Source organism: Carya illinoinensis, chromosome 10 (assembly GCF_018687715.1).
Source record: "Carya illinoinensis cultivar Pawnee chromosome 10, C.illinoinensisPawnee_v1, whole genome shotgun sequence".
Lineage (NCBI taxonomy): Eukaryota > Viridiplantae > Streptophyta > Magnoliopsida > Fagales > Juglandaceae > Carya > Carya illinoinensis.
This window is the reverse complement of record NC_056761.1, coordinates 28,538,977-28,552,479: the sequence shown is the minus strand read 5'-3', so window position 1 is coordinate 28,552,479 and position 13,503 is coordinate 28,538,977. Positions and strand designations below refer to the sequence as shown.

The 13,503-nt window shown below is 30.9% G+C and overlaps 2 protein-coding genes across 2 annotated transcripts; both read left to right on the top strand.

The window, feature by feature from the left end:
- Positions 1-617: 617 nt before the first annotated feature.
- On the top strand, positions 618-1,920 carry LOC122279575 (aquaporin TIP1-1). Its single transcript, XM_043090272.1, has 2 exons — positions 618-1,138; positions 1,254-1,920. The coding sequence occupies exons 1-2, from the start codon at positions 755-757 to the stop codon at positions 1,623-1,625; spliced, it is 756 nt and encodes a 251-aa protein (XP_042946206.1). The 5' UTR covers positions 618-754; the 3' UTR covers positions 1,626-1,920.
- Positions 1,921-5,431: 3,511 nt separating this feature from the next.
- Positions 5,432-6,671, top strand: LOC122278144 (aquaporin TIP1-1-like). The gene is made up of 2 exons (XM_043088245.1): positions 5,432-5,947; positions 6,056-6,671. The coding sequence occupies exons 1-2, from the start codon at positions 5,564-5,566 to the stop codon at positions 6,428-6,430; spliced, it is 759 nt and encodes a 252-aa protein (XP_042944179.1). The 5' UTR covers positions 5,432-5,563; the 3' UTR covers positions 6,431-6,671.
- Positions 6,672-13,503: the final 6,832 nt, after the last annotated feature.

Sequence of the window (13,503 nt, the reverse complement as noted above, 5' to 3'; positions counted from 1 at the left end):
AACTATGATTTTACAGTCTAAGTATGGATGTTTATTACTTTAAAAAAAAAGTACCAATATTTATTAAGATGCTCAACCGAATCTTTTTGTATCCCTAGGAGTAAGAAGTAGATGACACTCGTTGATATGTTCATATTAGAAATCAACAAGTCTCTGACTTCTTGTGATCAACGGTCAGTGAACCGTAAAGGGGGTAACTGTAACATGGCTACCCATATTTAATTAAGTAATTATGCTTCAAGTGTCATTAATGTTATGATTGATTTAGAAGAGTTTCATTACTGTATTCATTCATTTTGTTTTCTATCTCTAAAAAATAAAAATCCTTTGTACCTTTTGTTCATGTAAATAAATAATACTTGCTTGAAATAGTTATCAATCTTATCCTTTTGAATGATGTGATTTTTTAATAATTGAGATCTAAATCATGTACACGTGGCAATAATTCGGGCAGCTAATACCATAGTGCACTGCTGCAGGAACAGAAATGGCGTGATGGCAAGTTGCTGGCCTACAGAATGTGAAAGCTCAAGAAAAAGTAATGTACATAATTATTCAAGAGTATTTCACAGCCTGTCCACCAATCACCTTTCTATTAACCTCTATTAATCAATTTAATCTTCCTTCCTTTAAACCGGAACCGTCAATATAAGTGCAGCATCAGCTGAGAAGCGGAGAGCAGTAGTACCTAGAAGCAACACGCGCGACGGTCGTGAGCTCAAAATCCTCCGATTCGATCTCCGTCCAGACAATCATGCCGATCCGGAATATTGCCGTGGGTAGGCCTCAAGAGGCTACTCACCCGGAAGCCTTGAAGGCTGCGTTGGCCGAGTTCATCTCTACACTCATTTTCGTATTTGCCGGCGAAGGATCCGGCATGGCCTTCAACAAACTCACAGACAACGGCTCCACTACCCCGGCTGGGCTTGTGGCTGCTTCCCTGGCCCACGCTTTCGGTCTTTTCGTCGCCGTCTCGGTCTCTGCCAATATCTCTGGTGGCCATGTCAACCCGGCTGTCACCTTTGGCGCCTTCGTCGGTGGTAACATCACCCTCCTGCGTGGCATCCTTTACTGGATCGCCCAGCTCCTCGGATCCACTGTTGCTTGCCTGCTTCTTAAGTTCTCCACCGGCGGCTTGGTGAGATCATAGTCATCGATGGTTTTATTTATTTCGTTTTTTCATTTCCCTAAGTTACAGAGTCATGTATGTGGTTGTTTAATCTTGATTTGGGCTTCGTTATTGTTCATGGCAGACCACCAGTGCTTTCTCCCTGTCCTCAGGAGTTAGCGTTTGGAACGCCTTCATCTTCGAGATCGTAATGACGTTTGGTTTAGTTTACACAGTCTACGCCACCGCCGTTGATCCAAAGAAAGGTAGTTTGGGGATCATCGCCCCCATTGCAATCGGTTTCATCGTGGGAGCTAATATTCTGGCGGGCGGTGCGTTCGACGGAGCTTCAATGAACCCTGCCGTGTCGTTTGGGCCCGCGCTGGTGAGCTGGTCCTGGCATAACCACTGGGTCTACTGGGCAGGGCCTCTCATCGGTGCTGCGATCGCCGGACTAGTGTACGAGTTGGTTTTCATAAGCCACACTCACGAGCAGCTGCCCCCGCCAGACTACTGATTGAAGTATTGAACAACGAAAGAAACGATGTCTTATTTTGGGTATCAAATAAACAGGGGCGCGGCTTTTATTGCTGTACGTACTTCGTCTTTAGAGTTGGAGTTGTGTTTAGTTCGTCAATGTAACTTTCCCTTTTTTTCAGCATCATCATGGATGTCATAACCACTGTTGTTTTTCCCTAGAAGTCATCTTTGTGGTTCTGAAGATAGGGCTGTGCTTTATGTTATTTTGCTTCTGTTGCATGATACCAGTCCTTCGTAATTTCGCCTTTATAACACTGTTCTTTCTTTTTGTTTGCTCTGCTTCTTTTATTATTGCTACGTGGTGTAGGTTGAATCGCGCGTGTTAGACAAATTGTTGTCAGTATTGTTTCACGTCAACCGTTCGATCTTCAAGAGTTGTTCCTTTCCTTCTTTGTTTTTTTTATTTGAAGGATCTTGAGACGATAGGCGTTGCCTTAGCTTCCGCTGCTCTGCATTAATGGCACTCAAGTGTTAGGGCATTGTTAACGGATTGGGCATGTATAAAGGATAATTTAAGATAAATTTAAATTTTAAGTATTTTATTTACAAAAGTTTGAATAGTTATTTTTTTATTATATAATAATAAAATAATATAAAATAAATTTAAATTTAACTATTCACATCAAATTTTTATATTAAATATTTATTTATTTATTATATAGTAATAAATAATTAATAATTTAAAAAATATTTAATTTTTTTAATTGTTAATTTATTTTATTATATTATATTTTAATTATTAATTATGAATTTATTTTATTTTATCATATTTTATTATTTAATTTAAAGAAATTTATAGAAATTTATAGACGTAGATAGAGAGAAAAGATAGGAAGAGTTATAAAAAAAATAATAAAATAAATATTTGATATATGAACAGTAAATATTAAATTTGATATTTTCTTTACAATTATTGTAATTAAAAGTTACAAAATTTGTTAATGATTAATCTATTATAAATGAATTTTCTATTTTATAATTAAAAAGTATACTTACCTTTAGATGTAATAATCCAACGAGACTGCTATAAGGAAGGAGCCTAATAGGAATAAATATTGGCCTATTAATGCTTTAATTTATCATTTTTCATATTTAAAAGTCAATCAAGCATTTTTCATATATCACTGTTTCATGGATCCCGAGTTTGTCATTTCGGATAAGGCTAGGTGATTTGATGAAAATTAATTGAGATTTTGTTACATAATTAATTACTTAAATATGTTCATTGTATCTGTTGATGTAATTGAAAACAAGAAATATTGTAGAATGGAGATGATTATTTTCTTTTTGCGCGGCCAATTATATATTGAGCAATGCTATATACAGTCGTAGAATTGTAAATATTGCGTAATTGTTTTGAAAAAAAGTGAAATCTACGATTAAAAAGTTAATTTTTTTTCATGTGAGTTTCATATTAATTCATTTTTTTTAAAATGATTACACGTCGCTTGTACAATCATAACTGTAAATATCATTTTTTTTATATATTATAGCAACTGCATCTAGCAAAAGGGAAAGCAACGCAGATTTCCTATTCATCCCAAAAACTCTACAAATAAATACATACATATATATATATATTAGTGGAGGCTAAACGTGCAGTGCACGTTTGTTTAGTTATGTTTTTTTATTGTTTTATATAAAAATTTGTTTAGAATAAATTTAAACAAAAAAATAGAAATACAAATAGAATATTTTTTTTTTCATGATCATTATAGTTCTCAGCTGTATTACATATGACCAATAGAGAGAATATTGAAATTTTTGTGTTATTGCTAATTAAATATTTTTGAATCTATAGCAAGTTGAATCATCTACTATTTTTTTGAAACTTGTACTGCAACAGTCTCTATAAATGGCAGATGCTCCTATATGTTAAATATTTAATGGGATTAAAGAATGAATAAATGTGTAAATAATTAATTTACAAAAATAAAAAAATAATTAGTATTTTATTATAATTTAAAATTGAAATATTTTATGTATAGTATAGAAACTATAGGAATGAAAAAATTTATTTTATGAATTTTAAGTTGTGAAATTTATTTTGATATGTTTTCTTATTATTAATTATTGTTTTACATTTAAATTGATCTTTATTTTAAATTAGTTTAATGTTAGACTTTAATTATTTTATTTTATTAATATTGAGTTGTAGTGTTTTTATTTAGCTCTTATTTATTTTTTTTATTATGTATTTTTCTTTTTATGTGTATTTGTATGGAAAGATTATTTTATTTATTATGCTTTATGACTCTTTTATTTTAAATTTAATGTATTATTTGTTGGGTTCATTTATGATTTTAAGTAATGTAAATTATTTTAATGTGCTTTCTTGTTATTATTTATTATTTTGTATTTAAATTACTCTATGCTTTAAATATTCTATTATTGGATTTTAAATATTTTACTTTAATATAGAGTTGTATTGTTTTTACTTGGCTTTTAATTATTTTTATTGTATCTTTTTTACTTTCTTAGAACCTTATTTTCTGAGTTGGCTTTATTTTAGTGGGTTTTTATTGTGATTTGGGTTAAATTTCCTTCAAGCTTAGACCAGCCCGTAGCACTTAAACCCAGCCCAGTGGATCCCTCCAAAATGGCGTTGTTTAGAGGATATTAGGGCTCCTTTTTCTTCCTCTTTCTTCTTCTCTCCTGCATCGTTTCCATTTTCTTCTTCATTCTCGTTGCTTTCTTCTTCATTTTCGTTATTAGTCCATTCTCTTTCTTCTTCTTCATTCCCTTGCACGATACAACGGTGACGGTGGCTCCGTGCTTCAATCCTAGGTGTAAAACCAGATCTTTGTCTACCAATCAACAGCGTTTTGGTGCGATCCACTGGATACGACCTCCAATGCCATGTATTCGTGGGTTCCGATGACAAAACTTTTGAAATCGCGTCCACTATCTCCTGCAACCCCACGATTTGACAGCTCACCTTCCTCCTCGCGCCCCTCAACAACGGATCAACACCGAGTACCGAGTCGAGCCTCAGTAACAGAGGCATCAGCGCCTCGTTCATCCTCAGCCTTGCGTGATTGATGGCCAAATCCATTGCCTCATATCTCTCTCTCTGGTGTGCATGATGCGGTTGTACGACGGTGTTCGTGTAGTCGACGACTGCAATCGCTTTCTACGGAATGTAAACCAGTGTAAATTTTTACACGGAATGTAAAATAATGTAAATCTTCATATACACGAAAAAAAACGAAATTAGAATTTACCATTTATTACTGTAGTAATACGATAGACATTTATTATTATTGATAAATATGCATATATTATTGTGTGGTTGCAATTTATGGGTACTCAAACTATAAGGAAAAATTAAAAAAAAAAAAACTATAAATATCTAAAATCAAATTATCTTATCTTATATAATGATTATAATTTTTTAAAATTTTTATATAAAATATATTAAATAATTTAATTTTTTAAAATTAATATCAAAAATTAATATTTTAATAATATTTTAATTAATTTTTAATAAAATATTTTATTTTATTTTATTTTATCTCACTTAAACGTCTAAATTGTATAATCTTTAAGTCAAAATTATTTAAAAGCAAAAGCAAACAAAGTTTCTCTAATACCACGTGTTACATATCCCTTATCCAACGTGTACACGTGGCAATAATTCCGGTAACTAATACAAAATTGCTTTGCTGTAAAGATTAGGAATGATGGGTAGATCTGTTCTCCCACAAACAAAACAAAATATGAAAAACCAAAAAGTAAATCGTTATCCGAGTATGTCTCAGCCTGTCCACCAATCACACAAGTTGCAGGCAGATAGTAAGGCCTCGGCACGTTCAATATAAGTGTGCAAGTGCACTGGCCGAGAAGCGGAGAGCAGCACCTAAGTCCTCAAACACACAGCTTAATTATCCCCCAAATCCTCCGGTCGAGACAACCATGCCGGTCCGGAACATTGCCGTGGGTAGGCCCCAGGAGGCCATGCACCCAGATGCCTTGAAGGCTGCTTTGGCAGAGTTCATCTCGACGCTCATTTTTGTGTTTGCCGGCGAAGGCTCGGGCATGGCGTTTAACAAGCTAACAAACGACAGCTCGACTACCCCAGCTGGGCTTGTGGCCGCTGCCCTGGCCCACGCTTTCGGTCTTTTTGTCGCCGTCTCAGTCTCCGCCAACATCTCTGGTGGCCACGTCAACCCGGCTGTCACCTTTGGCGCCTTCATCGGTGGTAACATCACCCTCTTGCGTGGCATCCTATACTGGATAGCCCAGCTCCTTGGGTCCACCGTTGCTTGCCTGCTTCTTAAGTTCTCCACCGGCGGCTTGGTGAGATTATAATCATTGATAATTTCATGCTTAATGCTGCTTAACACAATACTTTGATAGTTGTATCTAATTGTAACTTTATACTTTGTTATTGTACGTGCCTAGCAGACCACCAGTGCATTCTCTCTGTCTTCAGGAGTGAGCCCCTGGAACGCCTTCGTCTTCGAGATTGTGATGACTTTTAGTTTAGTTTACACAGTCTACGCCACTGCACTCGACCCAAAGAAGGGTAATCTGGGAGTTATCGCCCCCATTGCCATCGGATTTATCCTGGGTGCTAACATTCTAGCGGGTGGTGCGTTTGATGGAGCTTCCCTGAACCCAGCAGTGTCGTTCGGTCCCGCCTTGGTGAGTTGGTCCTGGGAGAACCACTGGGTGTACTGGGCTGGGCCTCTTATCGGTGGTGGACTAGCGGGAATTGTCTACGACTCCTTTTTCATCAACCAAACTCACGAGCAGCTGCCTGGTCTGACAGACTATTGAAAGAAGAGAACTGCTAGTACATTTAAGAGATTAATGAAAAATAAATTTATAAATTAATATGAATTTTATGATAAAATCTATAATATGATTATCACATTAAATTACATTAATTTATAAATTTATTTTTGCATAATTACTTTATTGGTTTCTAAAGGATTAGAAACTGTGGATCATTATTTTGGTCATTGTATGAACGGTCGTACATATTTTAATTAAACCTTTTCAAGAATTCTTAAGTTTAGTTTTTCTTTATAAGTAGATCTTTAATTATTTTATGAGTTTTGTTAGGTACAATTAAGTTTATGCACTAATTCACACATCAATAATCTTTTTAATCAAAAAATATAAAAAAAAATTTGAGAGAAGAGAAAAATCTCTTATCTAATAAAAATTATTTCCGTCTTTAATTCAAATCATTTCGTTAAACATATATTTTACGTATTAATATTGTTGTGTATATTGATGAACGAACTCTACTTGCAAGAAAATTTTTCTTCTTTTATATAACATTGTGATAAGCAGCTAGCAATGCTAAGAATTTATCCATGAACTTGTAATCTTATAATGATAACAATATTTCTCTATATAATATTACTGCTCATCATCTCTGCAAGTCACACATCATAATTATTTTTATTTTTATTTTATTTTAATTTATTTAAATTAATTAAATCCTTCTACTTATAATTCATATATGTTGAATCCAAGATTTCAAATTTTGTATAATTATATATTTACATATAAGTTTTAATGATAATTAATGAATTCAAAGAATAAAGGAGTCTCAAGTTCAAGTTGTCTACACAATAGAATTAAGCACATCAAGGAACCAAACATAAGCAAGAAGGGAACAAGTTCATATTAAAACTCATAAAGTAATATTGTAAATCTTTTAAAAATTTGAAATTAGGATTAAGACTCAAAATTAATATTTTATCATAAAGTATTAAAATATATTTTTCACATGTGCATGAATATTTTGAAAATTAAATTTGAAAATTTTGAAAGATGATTGATTGTCATTTTTCATATATGCAGGACATAATTAAAGGTTTGATTTTTGAAAATATTAAAGATAATTGATTGTCATCTTTCACATATGCATGCTTTATTTGAATATTTTTAAAAGAAATTGATGTCCTTTTTGACTTACGAAAAAGGTAGATGACTTTGTTTGAAAATTTTGAAAAGTAAATAATACTCCTTTTGGCATATGTGAAAAATAAAAAGATTAGATTTGAGATTTTTGAAAATTGAATGATGTTGTTTTTTATAAATGAAAAAGAAGAAACTTTTATTTGAATTTTTTTAAAAATAAATGATATTATCTTTGACAATTGAAAACAAAGAAGTTTTTATTTGAATTTTTTGAAAGAGTGAATGATGTTATCTTTGACATATGAATCTTTTTATATTTAAATATGAAATCTCATATGTCTATAAATAGATCATTTAAGATGAGCATATAATATTCATTCAAATTTTTCATTCTCTCTTTTCTAAGCATTGAGCCTTAACCCTTATTCATTTTGAAAGAGATATAGTTTGCACTGTATTGTTCTTATTTCATTCATTGAGGAGTGTTCTCTGATAACCTACCCACTATCAGTTCTTGTATCAGTAAAAAGGTGTGTATAACTCTTGTGCGTGTAGAAATATTCTACACACGAAATAGTTGAATCACTTGTGTAAGGTGATTGCAAGTGTAGAAGTTGTTCTATACAAATTCTTTGTAGCGGTATTGTTCAAACGTGTAATAAGTTTCTACCTTTACTTGAGGGAGGTTGAATAGTGAATTTGAAGATTGTTAAAGAGTAACTTGATGCGAGGACGTAGACAGTGGAACTGAACCTCGTTAATATATTGAGTTTGCTTCTCTTTTACTTTTACTCTTTTTATTTATTGCTATTTCGTATTTTGTTTATATTTTATATTGTGTATTTGATTTATAATTGTTAATTTTTAAATACAACTCAATTCACTTATCTCTTGTATTAGTCATCTGGATAACAATATATTACAAATTTAATAAGAGAAAAGAAAATATAATATGTGGTGTGTGAAGATGATGAATAATTTTTTTTTTTGGATAGAGTTTGCTACTCATGCTATATTTTTGCTCTTAAAAATTAATTCCATTGTCTTTGGATATTGTATAACAATTAACAGGCGCATGAGCTTGTCTTTTTCAAGAGTATCCTTTAATTTCCTTGCTTTCTTCCACGTTTTTCTTTTCTTTTTTTTTTTTTTTTGTATTTTTATTTTTTTCACATTTCGTTATTAAACAAGGATTTTAATCACAAAGGCTGGTATAGATTCTGGACTAAAAGTCATTTCATTTGTATGTAAACATATACTGATTTACTTTTAATACTAGCGTTATTGTTTCTACTGATGAATGATGTACGTAGTACTGTGCATAACCAAAGATTTATAAATAGATAAAAAAATAAATAAATTTAAGTGTATTTTTTAAGGAAAAGTGTCGTAATTCATCCTTAAAAAAAAATTTATATCTATGACCGTATATATTTTATAATATTCTCATATTAAATATGACATCATAAAATAAAGTATTATATTTAAAACTATTAGTATATTATGTTCTTTTGTAACTAGTCTATTCTTCACTATTATTGATATTTTCTATACCTAAACAAATACTCAGCTCACCCTTCATAAAAGAGATGACTTAACCTCTACAAACAAACATCTAACAAACAAATTATTTTTTATTTAAATTAACAATAAAAAAACTAAAAAAAACATTAAGATATAATATATATAATAAATCACACCAAATTATATTAATTTATAAATTTACTTATACAAAAATTATTTATAAATAAGAATTACAAAGTGAATCTACGGCACTCTTGTAATTTCTTAAGAATCTAAAACTAATTTTTATATAATATAATATTATTATAAAAGAGGGGTAAGTTAATGGTCATTTTACTTAAATCCGAGTTTTAGGTAATCCCACGTTTGGAGACGGGGAGGTGGGGGTACGACTCCTGATGTGTGTATGTGTGTATCAAACCCAACAAGAGCAGCTTTACAGCGAGTGGGTGGTTGGGCCTAGAGATTCCCCTGTCTTAAATCAGGATGAACTGACATGCAGCGCAACACGTGAAAGTTCTGTACTCAAGAGTTGGGGGGGTGCATATGGCCTTGTGCTACTTTTATTATTCGAAAGGACCTCACCCTTTGTCCTTTCTTTGCCTTTTCCCACTTCACTTTTTCCTTCCTCTTCGTGGACTCCAATCCATTCTGCAGATAATCTAGTCTATTAGATTCAAGAATAATATTTATATTTGTGAAATAAATATATATGAAATTTATAAAAAAATAATTATTTTTAATAATAAATCAATTTTTTAAATAATTATTTAATACTTATATATTATACGACTGTATCTAATATTATTATATTAAATTTACATAAAATTTAGATTCATATGAAAAATTTCTCATTGCATATAACTTTTTATTTTTATTTTAAATAAGAAATATTTATATAAAAATAATATAATTTTATAAAATTAAAAATATTATTATTTTAAAAAAAATTGTACATAAATAATACTTAGATACGCCAGAATTCCTCTATTAAATTATATTATTTGAGAGAATATCTTCTTGTCTTTTTTTTTTTGGATGTAGGTAATGAACTTTCGAGAACAATAAGGGACAAAGTCAATAACTAAGATATTTTAGCTCTGCCGACGGATATGTTTCGACTCTTCGAGTAGGAATCTAGGATGAGTATCGCGTCCCAATCACAGAATTACTTGAAACCCTATTTATGTAATGAAATTAATTACTTGAAAATGATTATTTATTTATTTTTTGTTAAATTACTTAAAAATTTTTGTACCACCCATCCATCGGACAACCTTTTTATGGTATAAATCAAATCACATATTCTTTTTTTATTCTTTTCAAGTTTTTAATTTCTTTTAAATGGTTATGATATGAACAGGTTGAGTTGGAATCTGAAAAGTTTTATTTTTCAGACATTAGTTATTGAAATGTTAAAAATTATAAAATTTAAAATTAAAAAAAATGATAAAATGAGTTTTATATATAAAATTATTAATAAAATTATAAATACATATAACACTAAATATAATATATATTCATATATTGATCACAAAAATAGCACAAAGTTAGAAAGGACCCTTGGCAATGAAATCACACGAGTTTAGAAAAAGCAGCATTCCAAGAAAGAAAATATAATTTTTAAAGAAAAGTGAAGATCCCCAAGTCTTTCGGGTTGAACTCTTTCATTTGATTTAAACAACTTATAAAAAAAAGGTAACATTATAAAAATATTCTGTTTTAAAATATAATTATAAAAAGCTATATATTTATTTTTTTGTTAATGGACACTTAAGAGTTGTTGAGATAATAAGATAAGATGAATTGATTTTAAATAAAATATTATTTTTTAATATTATTATTATTTTAAAAATTAAAAAAAAATCGAGAATATTATTTTTAATCTAAACAGTTTTTTACTATTGGGTCTACAATGAAACAGACCTTTCGGCCTATATATAGGTAATAGAATCTGGCATCCACGAAGGTATAATGCTCTCTTTGCCTATTCCCTTTCCTCTCTAAAACAAAGGTATGATTGATCGACCGATCAACGGGATAAAGACATGAAAGGATCATAATAAAAAAATGTCGATGGGAGGGTCCCACTTTTTTAACCCCCCCCCTCCTTGCGTATTGTCTGTTCTTAATAAATATTCTTTATTGCGCTACGGAATAATTTTAACGATAATGTTGATTGAAGCTTTGACTTTCTTGCTCAATCCTGATTGTGGGGGTTCCTTTGTAGCTTAAAAACATGATGTTTTATTAGAATTAAGTTGATATAAAATACTAATTAAAAGTGTGATGTTTTTATATTCCAGTTCTCTATCAAAAAAATCCATTCATTATGATTGAAAGACAAAAAAAAAAAAAAAAAAAAAAAAAAAAAAGAAAAGGCACGGCTCTTTAGCTGGTTTGCTTGATTGTTTTGTTTATTCTTTAATAAAATACTATTTTTTTTCGACTTGAACTGTAAGCTTTTAAAATTTAAATAGCTTATAAATGATACAATGATTTGAGGGCCAATCACAGTTTTGATAACTTAGCTAGTGATCATAATCACACCACTTTCCCTACCTTACATACCCTACAAACAGGTCTTTTAAAGACGTGTTTCACACTACTAATTATATGGAATATTTGCAATGAAATGAGAGGAAGATAGAGATGCCGGTTGGACCTTCAATGCTAAAGTTAGAAAAGTAATCTCAATATAAATATATGAAAGAATATAAATATATTATCTTTAAATGTTATTTACAGAAACGTGACGTGATGATGATCAATTTTCAAAATATATTTTGAAGACTCTATATACTAATTAAAGTAATCATTTTTTTTATTAGGAGTTTTGTTATATACAAGCACAGTCATATATTAATCTGTGTATTAATACTGATTTATTCATATTTAAAATTTAAATTAATATTATTTTCAATCAAATCTACTTTTTGACCAATCACATCATATTAATATATAGATTAATATATAATTATACTTATAGCTATATTTTCTTTTTTATTAATAAGAGATATTATCTATTATTCATAATATATATCCACAAGACTCATCCGTGGGCTTGCATTTGACTACCAGACTTTCATTATACTCGATGGGCCCTTTAGGAAGTGGGAACAGAATATCCCTTCCATTGTCCAAAATCTTACAAATTCGGCTTCGCCCCTATGGACAAAGGGATCCCTTACGCGTTGTTGTTTTTTGTTATTATTATTATAATTATTTATTTTTTGTTTTCTATTTTGAACTTTTAATGAATTCTTTCCTTGTTTCTATTTTACTTTTTTTTTTAAAACTGTGAAATTGGGTATTTTAATTATTACTTTTTAAATCCATTGATATGTTTTTAGTTTTTTTAATAAGATTGCTAGCCTGGCATTCGCTAACATGTGACATTCGTGTGATATTAGTACGTCGCGTGGCTATTCTCTTACCAGAAAACTAATGCGAGATTGATATTGGTATAATTAAATGACCGTATGTAATTTTACAATCTAATATATTATATTTAATAACATTAATTTATGAATTTAATTTAATTTAATTTCTTTATAGCTAAAACATTTAATGTCTAAAATTAGGGCAATAACATTGGAGTAGTTAAAATATGTAATTAGGTAGAACTAAGCATTTGAGGATTGCGCTAGTGCAAGAGGACAAACCACATCTGAGGACAAAAGGGAATGAGAAGAAGATAGCCTTTTCTTGGCAAGTGGAAGACAAAGATGATATTCTTTCATTATTTTGGTGGAAAGTAAGGAGGCAAGGTATACAAAGTGTACCTAGTTCAAAAAAAGGATGAGTTGCGCCATGTAGAAAGCCTAGCAAATACATATTCGCGCAAGGTTATCAAAGGACTTTTTACTCTATGTCAGGTGAATAAGCAAGAAGGTGAGAAAGTCTGGTGCAGAAGGCAAGAAAGAATAGCTGAACAGGCTCGTACCTCACCCTTCACCCGACCTACTAGCCTTCTTATATACTGTGTTTTACTAAGAGGACGATTTCCTTGCCATGACTATAGATACATGTATTTCTTGTAAGAAAAAGCTATAATGAATAAAAAGATCTATAGGATCTTTTACCTCCGGCCATTTGTGCTTGATAACTGGAAAACTTCAAATCTACAAAAGAGACTAGAGATTTTGCAGGGAAGGGAATTCTAGTCTTTTGCCTTAGAACTTTTTTTTTTGGGTGAGTCTAATGGAAAACACAAGCCCCTTTATATAGGCAAGACTAGGGACCCTCATTTATTACTCCTACAACCTTTAGGCTACCCTCATTATTCCATCCATCACAAAATAGCAAGGGTCACCACTTTATTTATGAAGGGCAATTACCTATGCTTGATAGATGAAGTGTATCATCTTAGATGAAGTGAACCACTTTAGGGAAGACAAAGGTTTTCTAGGAAAACCAAAAGTCTAACATTCTCCCACTTGGTTCACTTA